A 20,810-nucleotide genomic window follows, 5' to 3' on the forward strand; every position below is an offset into this window, starting at 1 on the left:
GTATACTAAGCATAAATATATATAGATTCAGCTAGATAATAGATTATGGTAAAGTGCTATGCTTGTCTCTTGGCTTGTGGAAGGCATTTAGGGCATTTTGGCACCCTAAAATGGAGTTCACGGCCCAAGAAATTCCTTGGCCGTGAACTCACTTTTTGTCCTTGATTTTTAATGATTTTGATGCCTAAAAATGTCAAAGTTTGTCCCATGTTTGGTTTCCAAGGTTTAGGGGGACATTAGGCACACTTTGGCCCTTATAAGAGAGTTTACTCTCCAAGATGTTCTTAGGCAGTAAACTCCCAAATCTTGGGGTTTTGATCCGATTTTGATGTTATAAAACATAATCTAAACTATATAATACAACTAGATAGAAGTACTCACGATTTGGGATAAAAACCCAAAGATCCGTGAGAGAGAATTTGACTTTTCTCTAGTTGGAATTGTATCTAATGAATGAATATGGTTCAAATTTCTATATATAGTCCTGGGATTTTTGGCAGAAAAATATTTTATTCCCGGAATGAACTCTAATATCATAGAGTTTTGGAATAACAGAGTTGCACAAAAGCCAAGTGTATCCTCTCTCCTGATATCTTCTTAAATGTAAATCTTGAATTGCTCAAACTTATCCCGAAAGTTTGAAAGTTAGCAGAATCAGACTTAGCTTCTATTGAAGTGGATGGTTTCACTGGATGGAAATTTTTGGGTTGTCACAGTTACTAACCAATACTATGAATGTTTTTGGAGGTTCTTGCAAGTGTCTTGACGGTATTCGAGAACAACAAGCTTCCAAAGTTATTGAAGCACTTGGTTTAGGTGAAATCATAAGCAGTCGAGGCCTCAATCAAGAAACATCTCTTATCAAACCGGGAGACACGCATTGGGGGTCCCATTATGGTACTTTTATAAGTATGATTACATTGTTTCCATCCGTTTTAGACGTGCTTGAGATTATTGCAGAAGATGGAGCAACCCCATAACAAAAATATGAAGCAGATATGTTAATTAACTCCTTGTAGACCTTTGATTTCATATTTTCTTTGCACTTCATGAAAAAATTATTGGGTATTACTAATGAGTTGTCCCAAGCATTGCAAAGGAAAGATCAATATATTGTAAATGCAATGAACTTGGTTAGAACTTGGAAGCTGCAATTGCAAATTTTGAGAGATAGTGGATGGGATTCTATGCTCACTAAGACTACATTGTTTTGTGAAAACACGAGATTGTTGTTTGCAACATAGATGTAATGTTCTTACTTCCAGGACGGTCACAGCGAAAATATCTAAAGATGACAAACTTACACTACTATCGTGTAGAGTTATTCTATGTGTCATTGATTTGCAACGCACTGAACTAGAGAGTCGTTTTAGTGAGACTGGCACTAAATTGCTTCTTTTCATGGCATGTCTCAATCCAAATAACTCTTTTGCAGATTTCGATAAAAACAAATTGATTGAGCTAGTTCGTTTACATCCAAAGGATTTTTCAGATATAGACTTGGAGATACTTGATGATCAACTTGAAACTTATAATCTTGATAAGTTGAATTCATCAGAGTTTTTGAATCTAAATGGGATTGGTGATCTTGCACAGAATATGGTTGAAACAAAAAGGTATAAATTATTCTCTATGGTTTACTTGCTCATCAAATTAGCATTGACGTTACCGGTTTCAACAGCAATAGTTGAGAGATCGTTTTCTGCTATGAAGATTGTGAAGCACAGGATACGAAATAAAATGGGAGACCAATGGATGAGTGATAATTTGGTAACTTATATCGAAAAATAGGTTTTTGCGGATGTTGCTAATCAAGATATCATCAATATGTTTGATAAAATGAAAACGCGTCGACGACCTTAATGAATTTGTAATTTATATATATATGTTTGTAGTTTGTGGATATTTGATAATTTATATATGTTTGCAGTTTTTGGATGTTTGATAATTTATGAGGAGCGCCCTCAAAAAAATTTCTGGCTTTGCCCCTGATATTAAGTACCATGTTAAAAAATAAACCATTGTGCAGCTTGTAGCAAGCTAAAAGATCATCAACATAGTATCAAACTGTAATTTATTCATAAATTCAGCTCTTTAAATGGATGCCCACATAATGCTCGACAAAATGTCTAAATGAGATGTCTCTCTTGAATTGCATAAGAAAGCGCATGATTAGGGAGTAGGTCATAGTGTTCAAGTTGAAGGTTGGTCATAAGTGAAGTCCTGTGGCCAGTGTTTAATAACCCTTTTATTTCCTTTGCTTAATAATGCAAGTATAACATGGAATTGAGTAAAATCCAAGTCACATAATCTGTAGTTAAAACAACTAATAATGCAACCAAGTTACACTATTCTACTAAATCATGCACGAAAGTGGATTTCTTATCGGTTTATACATTCATTTACTAATACATAGTACTTATTTCAAGTGGTTAATATAAAAATAAATTATCAGCAAATGTTTATGACAACTTTAAAGTAAAAAAAAAGTTCATTTCAACCTCAAAAATCCAATACTATGGGCATGTTCGACAAAACTAGCTGGTAGTGGATAGCTGATATCTTTTTGATTTTGGAGCGTTATGTATAGGCTAAAAGCTAAATGCTCCCGTCGCCCAATGAGGTTTTTTCTTATTTACTAGCGTTTTCTTAAAAGCTAAAAGCCAGAAGCTCTCAAAAGCTGCGTACCGAACACGCCCTATATATTTATAAGTATCGTTATATGCATGAATATAGTGTAGCCACTAAACATACAATTGCAACTCATATCATGCAACACTATAAAGAACATTAAAAATAATTAGATAACCATATCAAGCCAAAAAAACAGTTTCAAACAAAGCACCACCTTCTATGTTGTAACTCAATATTATTAGGATTTGCAATTACAGATAAGAAAAGTTTATTCATTAGTCCTTAGCCTTGTACTCTGTTCCCCACCTTCTGCTGACTTTTGTATGTGTATAATAATCGTTATTTCTTTTAAGTATTAATTTCCGTCCTTATGAAATTTAGGATATGTGCTACAAGGCTTTTATAAGAAATATGTCTCCTATACAGAACAATTACATACATACAAAGAGCATAAGAATCATTCAAGATTTAGTCATTGATAATATTCGACAGGCATGCCATGAGATGCAAGAAAATTTGTGATGATATTGCAAATATGATATGGGATGCACAAAATTTTACTTAAATACAAATAATCGGAGATGTGTTTTTTAGTATTTACATTAATATAATTTTATGCATTACATATTTTTATAATTAAATTTGAATCATTTTCGTACATGTCCTTATATGCCGTTTTATATTTAATAAGTAGCTTATCAACTAGTTTTAACCAAACGTCATATTTTATCAACTAGTTACTAACTTTTCAGCTATCAACTAATTTTTCAGGTAGTCTGTTAAACATAGTCTTCAAGTGTGATAACTAATATAATATAGTTAAATTCTTCAAAAATATATTATGTACTCTAATTATATAGACTCTCGAAAACCATTTTAATATATTAAATGAATATTATGATAGTCTACTGAATAAATGAATACGAATATATTGTGGATGAGATATTTGAAATCACAAAAGAATAATTTTTTAAATACAATCATCACTAAAATCAAATAATATATCTGTGTAGTTATTTTTGCTAAAATTTTATATAGATTGATTGAAGTCCTTGTGAAATCATGACTAATACATACTAATAATATCCATTGGCAATATTTGTTAAACGATTTCTTGTTTTTAATTTTCAATAAAGCGAAAAATAAGTAATCAACAAATTAAGATAAAACGAAGGAATCTAGTTATTTGAAATCATGACTAATACATACAGAAAGAGAATTTCAATTGGAAAAAAGAAGTATGCTAAATTTAACTTGATATAAGAGAAAAGAATGTTGTAAATAGCATTAGAAGTTATACTTGGATGCAAAGCAATCTAAAAAAGTTAAGTTGATTTTGTGGAAATGGTATTTTGCCTCTACCTTATTTTCTATAAATTTAATTAAGGGCTAAATATATGTCATTTTCCACAAGAGAGAGAGAGAGAGAGAGAGAAGATATGGAATAGATTAACCATTTTAGTCATAAAAGCCATCCATTAAAGCTCCTTGACCCTGAGAAGATTGTAGGTGCAAGTGCCAATGGTGGTGAGGAGAAATCAAGGTTGATTGGTTGTTATGCATGTGAAAAACCCATATCAAATGGTTTTGCATATGCTTGCATCCAATGTCGTTACTTTCTACATAAATCATGTGCACAACTTCCACTCACTATCAACGACCCTTCCTTATATCATCATCAATTAACACTTACTGATTTCAAAGATCTAGATTCCAGATATTGGAAATGTGCGGTGTGTTGTATTCGAAAGAAATCTAGGGTGTTTTCATATACTTTTAAAAACGATGATTTATACATCTTTGAAGTTTGCATTGATTGTTGTGTTGTTAGGATTGCTCGCAAGGCTAAAGCAGATGCTATCAAGGAGGAGGCAAAGATGAAGGTTCAACATGAAGGCCATCACAACACACTTTCACCCTACAGTTAAGACCTGCTGCATTCCGGTGTGATGCTTGCAATTCTATGGATGAAGGCTTATTCTTCCAATGTGATAGTTGCGACTTCTGGATCCATAAAACTTGTGCTTCCTTAGTACCTATCATCCACCTACCCCATCATCCCGATCACGAACTTGTTCTCATATATTCGCTTCCAGAAATATTCTTTAATTTCTTGCATTATTGTGAAATTTGCAATGCATACATCGAGCGGAATTATTGGTTGTATCATTGTGCAAATTGTAGATATTTTGTACATATTAGGTGTGCCTTAAATGCACAGCGACCTTCTAGTACTGAAAGGTAAATTAAATCCCTTGTATGTGTGCTTGTGGATGCATCTTCTAAATGTTTGTTTTTTGTGGTTTCAGAGATGTCTCAACTAGTACTTCTTTTGTTGATGAAGATGCAGAAGATTTGCTTGAATTTCCCATGTTAGAGGCATTCATGGATCCTTTAAAACTGCTCCATTTGGATAAGACATGTATACATGATGATAAGACTGAAGAGATTAAACATTGGAGCCATCATCATCCATTAATCCTTAATAATGTTCATCAATTTAACAATATGTATGGTATGATCTCTAGTAATCCACTAGAGGTATGTCACGGGTGTGTACAACCCCTCTCCCTTCCATACTATACTTGCAAAGATGGATGTTCATTCACTCTCCATAAATATTGCTCCGAGTTACCACTCAAATTACAACATCCACTTCACTCGGATCATTCGCTTGACTTGATAAACTTGTCGGGACACAGTATAAGCTATAAATGCATTGGTTGTTTTAGCAACGTCAACACATTTTTGTACAACTATAAAACTTGCAAGTTTTACCTTGATGCCAATTGCGCATTTTTACCCAAAACCATCAAACACAAATCCTACAAGCATCCTCTTATCCAAGTTATAGATCCTGATGCTTTTTGTAGCGCATGTGACAAATTTTATAAAGGCATAAGTTATGCTTGTAAGCCTTGCAACTTCATATTAGACATGTATTGTGCAATGAGGTCGCTGCATTCCCTTGCTCATAGATATTGCAAAGGACATAAAATCCCATTGATGTATCCCCCGATCATGGATCATCCAGAAGACTTCTATTGTGATATTTGTGAGAAAGAAATGCACCCTAAGATGCCAGTCTATTATTGTCACAAATGCAAAAATTCTTTTCATCTTGATTGCATTAGTCGAATCGATTATCAAGCAAACATGTTGTACAAGGGCACAATAAATGTTTCCTATCATAAACATCCATTAACATATGTTCGGAGAAAGAAAACGCCCATGTATGTGTGTTCTATTTGTAATCAAGATATTAATGGTTATTTGAGCCTCGAATGTCGGGCAAGAGTCTGTAATTTCAATATTTGTTATCAGTGTCATCGTAGGAAGGAATGAATCCTCAATCATGTAATATAAAATGTAGCATCCAATTCAATTTGTGTGATATAGAAGGAAAACTCCAATAAAAAAAATAGATGGTTAATACTTTTAACTTAGATATATGAGAAAAGAAACAAAGGTTCACTAATTCATTTCAGGACACTAAATTCTTTGCTAATTCCAAGTGTAGCTACATACAGATTCTTCCCCCAATCCTTACAATAATATAATAATATAACTATGATCAAATGAATCAAAAATAGAATGCTAAAATAAATAAATAAACAAAAACCAATCTTTTTTAACTAAGAATACCTTATAGTATCTCAATTTAGTCTCGTGACACAAGTTGCATATTAAATTTAGCTCAAATTAAATAATAATCCTATTCCTTTTTATAAGACATACACTTCGTCCCAAATCCTCATCATCATCTCATTTAGGGTTGAAAACAGACATGTTTCCACCTATTGTTAACAAATCAAGGCTGTTATTTGATCAAGACGTGTTTCATTAAAGCATCAAACAGAAATATATCATCTTGAGATACAATAATGGTTTGGAAAACATAAAAAAAGAAGGCACAAAAACAATTCATACGATGCTTTTTAAGAGCCAAGAACATCCATTGATCATTTGAAACTATTTGAAAAATCACATCAACATGCACCGCTCGCCAAAAAGAAACTCACTGCAGGGGTATTTTCGTCCATTGTCTTTAATTTGAATAAGTAAAAGGCCATGTTGGCCATAAAGTCCTTTTATTTAGTAGATGTAGCTAATGGGTAGTTCAGTTGCTAGTTTCTAAGGATTTACTTTGTTAAGTAGGATGTTTTCTTCTTTCGTTGATGTATGCACTGGAATAAAATCAGAAAATTTGGCCCCAAAAAAGCTTCCCCTGTTCTTTCCTCTTTGTGCTCTGTTTTCTGTCTTGCACCAGGCTGTTAGGGTTGATTCCAACAAGATGTCCAGGAATGATTCCTAGATTCCCCCTAAACACAAAAACTAATGTTAGCACCAATTACGTTGTAAAATGGCCTTTTTTCTTAAATAACAAAAAACCCAAATAAAATATTTTTAAGGAATACATGCATTCCCTATTTTTCTTATTCCTTTTAACGACAACTAATATGGAAGAAAAGAAAAAGGAAACACAAAGCATGTATACTTCTTATTTGACCTGCTGTTTAAGGTTCATTATTGGATAGTTGGTGTAGGTCTGATCTGGAAAAAAAAAAATCGTCAATATAACCAAAAATGAAACTCGTCAAAAGGAAAACCTAGATAGATCACTCACTTATGGTTGGATCTGCAAAAAAAAAATTGTCAACAAAAACAAAAATAATGAAAGAAACCCAATGATAATTGTATACGCAAAACAAGACATTTCTAGCATAAATAATGAAAGAAAAATCAAGAACATTACATTTTAACGACTTGAAGATGGACCTTCCTACAACAGTACACAACTCAAAACTAAGCTTCAAAACATGATGAACTATCGACATTTAAAAGTTCTTGATATTTGATGTAAAATGGAAAGATACCTGCAAGGATATTCAACAACATTGAAACTCCACTACTAAAAGATGAAGAAAACCCATCGTTTTAGGTCGCTCTACGATGACAGATGGTGGGAGTGGTCGGCGGCGGCGGAGGTACAGGGCAGGTGGTTCAAAGGTGAAGATTTGAATAGATAAAGAGATCAAAACGAAATCTAGTTGTAGTTTCTTCAACATAAGAGATGAAAAAGAAATTCAGTTGTAATTTGTTCGATATAAGAGATCAAAAAGAAGTTGTTTTACCTGAGATTTGTATAGAGAATGGCGGTGGTACGGTGGTTCTGCAAACCTGAGCCAAATAAAACATGGTCCACATAAGTGTTGAGGGTGGCTCTTTTTCTGACCTGTATTAGATTTAACACATTAATTTTACAAAAAAAAAATGGAAGTTAATTTAAAAATCTGAAAAGGGATTAAATACATAATCCACAAATTAATAAATTACCTTCCGGGGTATCCACCAGTTTTCTTAATTGATTCCTCAAGTTCAACGGGTGGAAACATCTGAACAAATTGTAACCTTATAGAAACAATTGGAATTTGGTGAAAAATACGTAGAGTTTATCATACAAAATATATCAAAGATTAGTCTCAAAAGTAAATGCAACATAACATGTCATTACCCCAAAACTGTAGCAAATCTCCTGTCAAATCCAACAATTTCCGCACGTTAGATTCAAATTCGATGGTAGTAATACAAGTCAAATTTGGATTTCTGCAAGATGAGACCCCCAAAAGATGTTGGAGGCGAAGCTTCCTTCATTTGAAAGCTTTTTGCACTGGTCACATACTCGAGCTTGGACACGAACTAGTGCTTGCATACACTTGAGTGTCATCTTGTACAGATCCTATCAACCACCACCACAAAATCAAACGAACTGTTTATATATATATATATATATATATATATATATATATATATATATATATAGAGAGAGAGAGAGAGAGAGAGAGAGAGAGAGAGTTACATTGACGAAATTCTGAAGCTTCTTTAATATATAATCCTGGTAATCGTCCATGGAGAAATTGTCTCTTCTAGAAGGCAGATCGTAGTAGCTAATCGTGAAATCATTTGTTCCACCACTAATTGACACCAACGCCCCCTCAATTATCCTATTGGCTTCTTTGATCCCCACAACTTTCTTCAATCTCTTTATATACTCCTTAAAGTAATACAACTGCTTCGTCACAGGAATCACCTGTGAAATCTGAGCCGTCATGTCATCGTGCCCCGATCCGACGGAAGCGAAGTTCACTCCGGTGCGGATATCAAAATCAGAGATATTAGGCTGCAGGAACGGAGGAACGGTTTGTTTTATTCCCAGCAGAGACGCCCAAATGTCCGACATTAGTTTTCCGTTTGAAAACCGGCCGATGGGGATTTTTCCAGGAAAGTCTTCCCCGTATGGGGGATGGTCGGCTTTGAATGGGGTATTTATGTAATTGTTGTTGCCGGAATCTGCAGTGGAGTCGCCAAAAATGAAGACGGCAGAGAATAGATGGGTTATGTTCTGACTGGAAAGGGCGGTGGAGACTTTGAGAAGTAAGGTGAAGATGAACATGGCGAAAGCCATAGAATTAGTGATGGAGGGGACACTCGCTTGCAGTTAATAGTGTCCGATGGTGGCAGCGAGATAGAGTTACAGTTTCTAGGTAGAAGCAGGGCTGCAGACGACGACTGAAGGTAACGACAACATCGGCAGGGTGACGATAGCGACGAATATAGGAGGGTGGTAGTAATGGAAGCCTATCGGAGATTGAAGAAAGTGAGGAGGTAGACAGAATAGATTTGGAAGAAGCCTTTGGAAGAAACGGTGGCTGATAGTGTCTAGAGGGTATTAGGTTTTCCACGAGAAGCTACGACCATACGTTACAATGATACGATGCTTGTATACTTATACATTGTAAGCTTAATAGATTGTACATGGTGTTATTAAATGTATACCTCTTAATTTTCAAGACATGGTCAATATCTTACATACTTATAAAGCATGCATTTTCTCTTGATTGTCATGCATTTGAAACTCCCCACAATAATTTGCTAAAACGTCATGCATTTGAAACCACCAAACCTTTTCACCTTCTTAATAATTAATCACACATAATCAATGATAATTCATATGAGATAATAATTTGCTAAAACCTCATGCATTTGTATGGTATTAGAACATGTTTGAGTTTTTGGGTTTTAGACTTTAGTAAATGGGTAATCCGTTTGATACGTTGGATTTGAAGCTATCTAATTCGAATTACCCAAAACAAGAGATAAATTAATAATATATGTTCATGCATGTTTTATACAAGTCCCAATCAAAATACAATATATCATGATCATACAATTAAGTGTCTTTTATTCCATTTTTGGCTTTATAACAAAAGTTTGTTTACGTGGCGAAGAAAGAAAACTTGAAGATGAATATTTAGGTTGGATGTTTATATACGATTAGTTTTAAATATATAATATAGATATAAATACACAAATGTGTGTCAAACACAACTCATCACAAATTTAATGTTATAAACTACAATAAGGCTATGTTTGGCGGAGTAGCTGAAAAGCTAGCTGCTAGCTGAAAAGCTAGCTGATGGCTGAAAAGCTAGCTGTTAAATAAAAAGCTAGCTGATAAAAAATAACGTTTGGTAAAACTAACTAAAAAGCTAGCTGAAATATATAAAATTACATAAAAGGACATGTAAGAATATGTGTTTCTATAATTAATTAGGGGTGTATTTGGAAAATTTAAAAAAAGCTCCTAAAAAGCTAGTCTAAGTAGCTTTTCAAAAAGCTAGCTTATCAGCTACTTTTTGGCTTACCAAACACGACAACATAAAAAAACTCGAAAAATAAGCTAGCTTATCAGCTAGCTGTGGCGCGCCAAACATAGCCTAAAACTCAAAGTAGTTTTCCAAATACAATGTTTACACTATAATATAATATATTAAAAGAATACCATATAGTAGACGAATCTCACATGTTGTGCAGAAATTTAATTGCATAAATAATATATTATAATTATATTTCATTTAAAATATGTTATGGTCATTTGGTTATTACATTGTTGTATTATGCACTATATTCTCATATATTTTGAATGACTCTTACAAAAATGATGTCTGTAATTTGAATATAACGTAATATCTTATGATATTTATTGAATGATATTATCTTCGATTGAGCACTTTTTAATTGAAATCAACTTTATTATAGTTAAAAAATTTGGCTCCGTTTTTTCTTTTCATTTGTTCTAGAATATGATTTTTTTATTAACTTAAAATATGTCACTATCTTAAATAGATTGAGAATGAGATTTTTTATATTTACTTAAAATACGACACCATTTTCTATTCAATAGTAAAACTAATAAAAGTCGTTAAATATGTATTTTTATGAGGTTCAACATAAATAGACGACCACAAATGAGAATGCATATCTAATCAATCATCAACTAATTAAATTAGATACTAATGTGTACATAAAAATTACATTTAAAATTTTATACTAACTAGATTATGACCCCGCGTAAAACGCGGAGAAACATATAAAAATGTACATGTAAATGTATAAAAAAGTTGGCACTATAAAAAAATAAAGTAACATAAATAGACTTAGCATTACTGCTAACATTTAAATGTTTGAAAAAAAACAAAGAAACTCTTGAATATCTATAATAGTTGAAGGACCTCTTTGTAAACATAACTTTTTGTTTTATTAGTTCGACAATCTTCCTCGTAATATATGAGTACCTTCAATCCCTTTTCACTTGTGACGCGAGAAACAAAAAATATATAACTAAAAATGAGTGAAGACAAGCTTATGCAAGTATAATTCAATATTTGATAATTATTGTCATTGACTTTTGTTAGTGGCCATAACAAAAGAAACTACTATAGGGAATTGCCTCCGCTGAAAACATAATGAGATTCTTTCATTAGACGGAGTTAAATTAATGCAAGGTATATAAGTAGTCTCCATAAAGAATCTATCATATATGATTCAGACTTCAATGACGTTTCTTCCAAGCTTAATAATCTATAATCTAGTACAATTGCATAGTCCTCTGGTTTGGTCGATATTACAAAGTAATATGATTGGAATACCTATTTTTAGTGTAAGTTTATGGTTGGAAATTCTAGATGCCTTAAAATTATTCAACACAATTGAAGAGTAAATTGATTCCTCAAAAAAAACCTGGTAACTCTGTATCACGTAAAGAATTTGAACCCATATGTTTTCCCTTCATCTTTCATCAATCCTAAAATGTAGTCATTGGTAGCATCAAATTCTTCATTTGTAGGGACCAAAATAGCTTTATCTTGAAGATATGATTGATCATCAAGATGATTTACAAAGGATAGATAAACGATGGATACAACTGAATGAATATGGTCACCTATAGAGCAAACAACAACGTCTTCTGAAAATTTAATTTCAGCTTCACCATCATTAGGGCCGCCAATATTACCATCACCAATTTTAACAATCCACTCATCAAATGCTTTTGTCTCATCCAAATCTTAGTTATACAACCAAAATAAATCTCATGTTTATGGTCAAACGTAAAACTGTACATCACGCCGTAATTTGGACGAATATGATGCATGCACAGTATCCGAACAATTGCCTCTTTGTATTGCTAGAAGAATTTGTCTAAAGCCATCTCCATATAAAATGGTCTTGCCTCCAAACAATTCTTAAAGATAAATACCTACAGAGCAATGATATCCTCTTTGTTGACCATATTTGATGTATAAACTTCATTGTCGTTGAATTATTCGTCAGAGTTCACTAATACTTTTGTATTGGAATGCGATATCCCTCTAGACAATGTCACATAAAGTTGGCCATGCGTGAAACCGATTCTGGGAGATAAATACCTACATTTGGAATTGTTTCTCTGTAAGCTTTATTGATTGCCATCGCGAAACATAATTTGATTAGAAATTGTTTTCTATCAGCTTGAATGGTAACATGTCATCTTCATGCGGGCATATAGGAAACCTTGGACCAAATCTCTAGATAGTTTATTTTGACTATTAGTGATGTAACGATACCAAATAGTTTCTTTTGATGATAAGTTTCAGACGACCATTTAGGGGCTTAAGGTTTACAGGGAGGGTGTGTTGCAATAAATATTAGCAAATTGGTTAAAAATGAGATTTATTTATGAATGCAAATTTTCATATGTTCTTAGCAGGAACATGCTATACTTTAAAGAAAACGTAATATATTGTTCTTGTATCATCTCTTATTCATATATAAATATACATTAATCCTAAAAAAATAGTTATTTTGTCAAAATATCTGTTTAAAAACTAAAATAATATGTGAAATTTATTTTAAAACGGGTAGATGCTAACACTCTTTTTCGTAATATGATTTTCATATATGAAAAACATAAACCATGATTACTTTTATAATTTGAAAAATTAAAACATGATTACTTTTATATATCTGATAAAATTTTCGTATAACAAAACTTTAGAACATAATTAATCGTTTAAAGATAATAATGAAATATTGAAATAAAGAATCAATTAATTGGTTGCTATCTTATTTTTATTTTTATAAGGTGATAATATCGTTATGTCTTATTTAAAAACTTATATTATAATATAACTTTTATATAAATATATATATATATATATATATAATAAATTAATATATTGTTATCATTCTACTTTTTTTTTTTTTTTGCAAATTTCAATATTAAAAACAAATGTTCCCTAGAAAATTGTCATATTAATGACCTACTTATTAACAATTAAATTTATATATTACATAAATGGTTCATGTGAGCAAAAGTACACAAATGGTCCATATTTGAAATGTTTTTCTTACATAAATGGTCTATTATGCGAAAGAAAATGAAAATGTACTTTCCATTAATAAAATGTTTTCAAAAAAATCCTATTAATTATCTCTAATGTAGAAAAAAAATTCTAGATTGGCCAAAAAGAATACGAAAAAGTCATTTTTTGAAACTACGATGCTACTAATGAACTTTTTTGCAAAGTTTAATGTTATTAATGATTTTTTCCAGAAAACAATCGTTTAAATGAGCTTCAATATACAAAAAATATAACTTTCCATATCAACTAAAATTAATCCAAAAAAGTCATTTTTTAAGAGTATGATGCTATATATGAACTTTTTTTTCAAAGTTTAATATTAAAAGCAATTTTTTTTTTCCAAAAAAGGTCCTAATATAAGGTTAAAAGAACATATTGTAAAATATTTATTGATCTACATGAGCAAGAATTAAACGTTTCCATCAATACCCAATAAAGTATATAAATCATGCTTCCTTCTATAATGAATTCCAGCGCCCCACAATGTGGAATCCCCTCAGTCACAGCATTTCATAACTCAAACTACATCCAATAATCAATATGAAGAGAAACTGCAATAAAAAATAATAATTGTCACCATCTTATACAAATATTAGAGATTATTGGGGTATTAGATAATATAATAACTTGCAATTAAATATAATTTTCAGAAAAAACTTAGTATGAGAAACTAACCAATGTGACCAAGGGTCAAGAAAGGCATTATAATTAAAACATAAACAAAGAACTATTAGGGATAAAACATGAAACTTTAAGGAGAAACATACAAATTTAAACCGTGAGGATAACAAAAATCGACAAGTATATTTTTTAAGTAATCTAAACCAATATATTTTTAAAGTAAATTAAACCGGGCCGCAAGTTTATCTCAATATTGTTCCCTTAAGCATTTCATCGAACAGGTAGTAGATAGGTAGATCAAACGAAATTTCCAAGTATCCAAATCAAGGTCTCAAATCCTAACACATCAAAAAAACGAAAAAAAAAACAAATTTGTGATTTTAACAACCAAAAGCAAAGGATATGACACACATTGTGTATGAGTCTATCGTTTATAATTTGATTGCTCAACTTATTGAGCAATTCGTCAAAAGTATGAAAAAAAATGGGGAATCCTATAGAAATATCTGATTCAATTTTCTAAATAACACAACTGTGACAATTAATTTTCAAACCACAAAATTTGACACCCTCATAACATAAAAATCAAAATATATTTTACTTATGTTCATAAGAACCCAGATGAATTCGACAATTTCTGTTGTTTGTCAACTCCAATTTCGACCTACAAGAAATCTAAAAAAAATCAAGCAACTTGAGTAACAATCATTTTAATGTTGTCACAAATTTAGCATAAATATTGATAAATAGTACAAATATTAGTTATCAAGAAATAAGCATATATGAGATGACTAAAAAGTTGTCAAGTAAAATTTGAGTTACTTGTTTTCTTACCTTTATCTGATGTATTTATAATTTCAGTCGTTCGACTACAAATCTAAATCGTTAAGTAAAAATCAAAACAACATGTTTTCCTCCATTTTCTTCTCCACTACAAAACTTAGGTTAGATATATTATGTAAAGAATTGAGGGAGGCGGAATATTTTTGTATTTTATTTTTTGTGAGATTTAATTGTCATTAATAGAATTCCTAATTTAATTTATTTTATTTTTGATGATATTTAATTGTCATTAATAGAATTCCTAATTTAATTCATTTTATTTTTGGTGAGATTTAAGTGTCATTAATGGAATTGTAATTTAAAACATAATATATGTTTTATAAAATCTATTGACAAAAATAAATGAGTTGACAAAGATGATGTCATCAAATAATCCAAAGGTGAAAAATATATGATTGAAATGCAATCAATGGTCCTGATTTCTTCAGTTTAGAATTAAAGGTTCTGTTTTAATAATATTTAGAGATTAGAGATAGTAAAAAAATTTCATTATTTATTATGATAAAAAAATCTGTAAATCAAAAAATATACATGCTATTTAATCGCATACAAGTTTTATGTATGGCTTATTCACAATACATTAAACTATATATAACCATATTAAACTACATAATTATCCCACTGCGCAACGCGCGGGCATTCGCCTAGTGTTTAATAATATAGTTAAGATATATATATATCCGTAAATGCGATTACCAAATATGTTGCATATTGGATCTGAGCAGAGATTATTTGAAAATAAGTTGGTTCTGAAACCTGGATGAGGCTGGCAAGAGAAGCATCATAATCGTCAATGTAAATAACACAATATTAAGTTCATGGTATTCTTTGAATAGCTTTAATTGTACACCATAAACTCTCTCTCTCCGGCTCCACCGTCGTTGGTGTAAAGGTGAAAGAACCCACGAAACCATCCTCTATTGTAGCACATTTGGTGAGTACTAATTTAATTGTGTGTCGATGAGGGTAGCAACTTAATGAACCAACTTGCCATATCATAAGAAGAAAACACAATTTGGCTGGTATTAATTTGAGAGAAGAAGCAGGAGATAGACAATCCATGTTGAATAACTTACCTGAAGTGGATTTGGAGACTCTTTCCATTCCAAGTTTTGAGATTACATCTGACATTTGCTACTGATTAATTGACTTGAGCCCTAGGTTTTTGTTCCACCTGAAGGTGAAGACTTTTGATACGAAATCAGAACCTACCTTTGTATCGTGGTTGGTTGAATCTTGGAAGAACCTGAAAACCGATTGAACGTGACAGGAGAAAACGATCAACTGTGAGAACGTGGGGAGAAGGAGGAGGTTCGTCAAAACCGATTGTTGGAACCGTAAACAACCGCCATATGTGAGTTTATGCGGTTCCGATCGAAAGTTAAGCAGTTTAAGGGCTACCATTTGGACGACGGTTTCTCATCGTGGTCACGTATAGTATTAATAATTTAACAAAAATGATCTTTGAATTAACAACTACTCCACCACCAACCGGCTACTTTTAGATGCAGAACACAAGTCCCAAAATATTTCTCTACATACATCTCGAACTTAAGATACAGACTCACGAATCCAGCTAGTTCTAATTACCTGAAATTACATTTACACTCTTCGATCTCAACAAAACTAAGCTCTGGTGCTATTTCTAACTTCAGCACTTTCGATCGATTCCAAATCAAACGCAATCCCCTCCACTGTGCATGTTTTTTTCATATGGGATGCGGCAAACAAGAAATAAAGAAAACAACTCGTTACGTAATTTAACAATTATCTGCATTTCTTGCAATGTGAGTCCCTCCACTTGCACATTTATATTACCAACCCTTCAAAATTCTAAACCATAATTTATATCAATCTATTTAGCAAAAAAAAATCAACCAAAGAAATATATGAAGCCTACAAATTAAGTCCAACGATGAAGTCGGATCAAATTTCTTATAGTCCTATTAATTATATCAAAATTCATGAGTGTTACATTTACGGAGATCAGATCTAATTTTGAGCTTGCTCAATTTTAATATTTGAAAGTCATATTGAACTAAAGTGAAAGTTATCCCTGCAAAAGAGAAATGTTTTTCAACCATTAAAACCAAAGTTGTCAATATTTATAGAGACAGAAATCGAACAAAAACTAACTTAATCAAAATAACCGAACAATGACTAAAAAAAAGGTGGTGCACTTTCTATTTTTGATTAACTACAAACATATGGTTCGATTATGGTTTTCATCCAAAACTGAACCAATAATATTAATGAATGTTTTTAATATAAATATAAGGTATTATTTATATTTAAAATTGAAAATTTAAAGGGTAATTATTTGGAATTAAATGAGCAATCTAATCTTCTATAATATTAATAAGGTTATAAACACTGAATCGTTCACTTTTTTTTATAACAATATACTTTATTTTTTCGGTTTGTATAGCAAAACATGTTTTAGTTTTATCTCATTTTTTACCATTATGATTAATTTAGCAGACAAAAACCGTTAATCAAAAACAATATTAACCGATAGCTAATGACTACCAAAATGAATTAACAACTTATAATGCTTATGGTTCGGTTTCAGCTAAAAACCGAACCAAACCGCCACGTAGATACCCCTAATAATTTATGAAAAAGGTATCATATTTACACCAACTTATAACATATGTTAATTGTTTAAAATGCACTTAAACATTTCATCAAGGCATAAATTCAGACATCAGAAAGCATTTACATTGGTGAGAGGTGATATATAGTATCGTTCTTAAGCCGTGCTCCATTGCTTGTAGTAATATAATAAACCATAAACCAACTTTATAATATTGTCGATCTGCCATATTGTACATTCAAGTTCAACCGTACTTAGAATAACTTTGTGTGGTAATTTCCAATCTTCAGTTGATGATATTTGCACAATTACACAACCCTCTCTTCTCATTATATTTTTTAATTACTATCCATTTTCTCTCAAAAATGTTTTTGTTCAAATCGAAGATGTTAGATTTATCAAGAAAGGATTTCAAACTTTATTTAATAATATAATCTTTCCCTTCCTCAATTTAAATCATTAAAACTAAAGTTGTTAAATATAATTTTTGATAAAATTAGAAAATATCATATTTACTACAACATTATATCATTTGTTAGTTGCAGGGATGTGTTTGGAACCAATCCGAACCCGAATAACCCAAAACCCGAATTGGATGAAAAGAGGTAACTGAAACCCAGACCGATTATACTAATACGGGATCGGTTCGGTTCGGATAATATGGCTTTCGGTTCGACTATTAACCCGAAAGGACCGAAATAACCCAAATAAACATCTACATTATGTTTTTGAACCGAATAACCCAAATAAACCGAAATGACCCGAATAAGCAAATAAACAAAAATCATCCGAATAACTCAAATAAAGAAATTGTATATCTAGTTCAAAAAAATATTAATTTAATATTTTTTTTCTTGAACTAGATATAGAATTTCCTTATTTGGGTTATTCGGGTTATTTCGGTTTATTTGAGTTCTTCGGGTCATTTCGGTTTATTTTGGCTATTCAGTTCCAGTGACTATTCATTTTTCGGGTCTATCTTTTTGGCCCGATTAAACCTTTATTCGGGTAACCCGGACCGAATAACCTGAAATCTGAATTGAGCAAAAATAGATACCCAAGAATTGACCCAAATAACTTATTCGGTCCTAATATGGGTCGGTTCGGTCCAGGTTTCGGTTTCGGTTTGAGTATTCGATCCAAATGCACATCCCTAGCTAGTTGTTTGAAAGGCTGACTACTAGAAAACTTTTTTATGGTATGATAAATCATCTCACATTTATATTAAAGTGTAAAAATGTTGAGATTTATAACAATCCTTATACCATGGTAATATATTCTGGAGTTAAACTATTTTATATAGTTATTTAATTTGACTTAAAGTGTGATAATTAAAGTAATGCATTTAAATTCATTAAAAATATACTTCATCCGTTTCATAATTATTGTTCATTTTTTAATTCTAAAATCTTTATTTATCAAATTTGGCCTTAAATATTTTTATTTGTGTTATGTATTACTTTATGAAACTTATAGCAATAAATAAATCACAATATATTTATATATTTTGCATCAAGTATTATATATAAAAAATAAAAATATTTAATGTCAAAATTGAAGAATAAAGATTTTAAAAATTAAAAATGAACAAAAAAATGGGATGGAGGTAGTATTATGTATTCTAATTATACACTTTAAAAACCAGTTAAATCTATTTAAAGAATAATATGATAATCTACTACATGAATGAAAGATTTCTTACATCCAAAAGAGTAATTTTTTTGAAATAGAAATGTCACTAGAATCAAATTATCTATGTGACTTCTTTTCTTTCTAGCTTTGTATACAAATCGATTCAAGTCCTTGCGAAAACATTATTAATACATACGGTTAATAAAAATATTGGCGATACGTGTTAAATGAATTCTTGTTCTTAATTTTTAAAATAAGTAAAAGTAAACAATTAAAGATAATATGAAAAAAAAAAAAAAAACTCCATTTTTTTCGTATGATAGATAGAAAGGAAATTCTATTTGGAAAAAGAGATGTTTGATAATTTTAACTTGGATATATTAGAAAAAAAATGTTTGTAAATCACATTCAAACAAAGCCAATAGTCAAATAGAGTAAATTACACGAATGGTCCCTATGGTTTAGGATAATTTGCGCATTTGGTCCCTATGCTATTTAAACTACGAAAGGAAATTCTATGGTTGTTTTGACTATTGGCTTTGTTTGAATGTGATTGAAATCAACTGATTCTTGGGTTGTTTAACTATTGGCTTTGGTTGGAGATAACAGGAGGGAAAGGGAGGGGGGGGGGGGGGTCGTGTGTGGCGTTTCTAGAATGGAGGGAGGAGACATGTATGGTGTTTTTGAAATGGATAAATCAATGGTTGGTGATGGAATGGTCACTGGAGTACCTGTGTCGCGTTTCTAGAATGGGGCACCCAATATCAAACATTGATAGAGAGAGGGGGGGGAGAGAGAGAGAGAGAGAGAGAGAGAGAGACCCTCTTTGCATATTATTATTATTATTTTTAAATAAGATAAAACATCATAAATAGTCCCTGTGGTAGTGAAATGACAAAAATGTCATTCAGTTAACGGACAGAACTTAACGGAGTTAGCAATAAGGACCAATCGTCAAAAGTTTTGAAACCACATGGACCATCTATGATGTTTTTAAACCACAGGGACTAAACTTCAGATTTTGAGAAAATACAAGGACCATTTATGATGTTTTTTCTTAAAGAGAACAACTCTGTTTTTACAAAAATAATTTGGACCAATCATTCACGATTTATTTAAATTCACATATTTATGACTTTTTTCTCCAAATAATTAAGGTTAAAGTATTTTGTAAATTAAGTTTATAACAATAAATTAATAAAGCAAACTTAAGTTTAGTGGTCATATGAATTTTCAAAGATACACTTTCAAATAAATCACTTTAGCTAGAAATTAATACCTTAAGAAAGTTTTCATATTTTAATCATTGAAATTATGGTTATTTTATAAGAAAAAAAATTACATAGAACATTTAATTTTATGAAAAATACAAAATTTTGAAATTTGCCAAATTTAATCATTCATTTTTCCTTTTTATGATTTAAACATATAGGTTTTAAATTTCTCTTTAGAAAAACTTTAAAGGGAAAAACTGATGGTTTTTTGAAACACATTATCAGGTTAGTATTATTATTTTAAATAAAATCTCAACTGAAATATCCTATAATTAAATTTATAAAATAATAATAATAAAAACAAACTATGGTAGTTTTATGGAACTTGGTCATCTGCAAACTAGAGAGATCCTACTTTTTATTTTGCCCCTCAGCCCCAAAATATGTATGGATTGGCTATGTGAATGTCAAATTTCTTATATGATTGGGAGCGAGGTCAAACAGTTTGAATGTGGAAAGGTAAATTGT

General features: G+C 31.2%; 3 protein-coding genes and 1 long non-coding RNA gene across 4 annotated transcripts; 2 read left to right on the top strand and 2 right to left on the bottom strand.

Moving 5' to 3' along the window:
• Positions 1–731: 731 nt before the first annotated feature.
• Positions 732–1,945, top strand: LOC145060194 (uncharacterized). The gene is made up of 3 exons (XM_079007902.1): positions 732–897; positions 1,436–1,770; positions 1,931–1,945. The coding sequence occupies exons 1-3, from the start codon at positions 732–734 to the stop codon at positions 1,943–1,945; spliced, it is 516 nt and encodes a 171-aa protein (XP_078864028.1).
• Positions 1,946–4,052: 2,107 nt separating this feature from the next.
• Positions 4,053–6,067, top strand: LOC145058626 (uncharacterized). The gene is made up of 2 exons (XM_079006512.1): positions 4,053–4,875; positions 4,944–6,067. Exons 1-2 carry the CDS (start codon positions 4,598–4,600, stop codon positions 5,977–5,979), a joined length of 1,314 nt encoding a protein of 437 aa, XP_078862638.1. The 5' UTR covers positions 4,053–4,597; the 3' UTR covers positions 5,980–6,067.
• Positions 6,068–6,454: 387 nt separating this feature from the next.
• LOC145058627 (uncharacterized) lies at positions 6,455–7,872 on the bottom strand. Its single transcript, XR_013686441.1, has 4 exons — positions 7,770–7,872; positions 7,512–7,694; positions 7,145–7,188; positions 6,455–6,956 (listed from the first exon to the last, which is right to left on the bottom strand). It is a non-coding gene; the product is annotated as an uncharacterized LOC145058627 (long non-coding RNA).
• Positions 7,873–7,915: 43 nt separating this feature from the next.
• LOC145060195 (GDSL esterase/lipase At1g58430-like) lies at positions 7,916–9,100 on the bottom strand. The gene is made up of 4 exons (XM_079007903.1): positions 8,495–9,100; positions 8,318–8,374; positions 7,972–8,030; positions 7,916–7,928 (listed from the first exon to the last, which is right to left on the bottom strand). The coding sequence occupies exons 1-4, from the start codon at positions 9,098–9,100 to the stop codon at positions 7,916–7,918; spliced, it is 735 nt and encodes a 244-aa protein (XP_078864029.1).
• Between the last annotated feature and the right edge of the window lie 11,710 nt (positions 9,101–20,810).

Source organism: Lactuca serriola, chromosome 6 (genome assembly GCF_051521515.1).
Source record: "Lactuca serriola cultivar US96UC23 chromosome 6, Lser_US96UC23_V15, whole genome shotgun sequence".
Taxonomy (NCBI): Eukaryota; Viridiplantae; Streptophyta; class Magnoliopsida; order Asterales; family Asteraceae; genus Lactuca; species Lactuca serriola.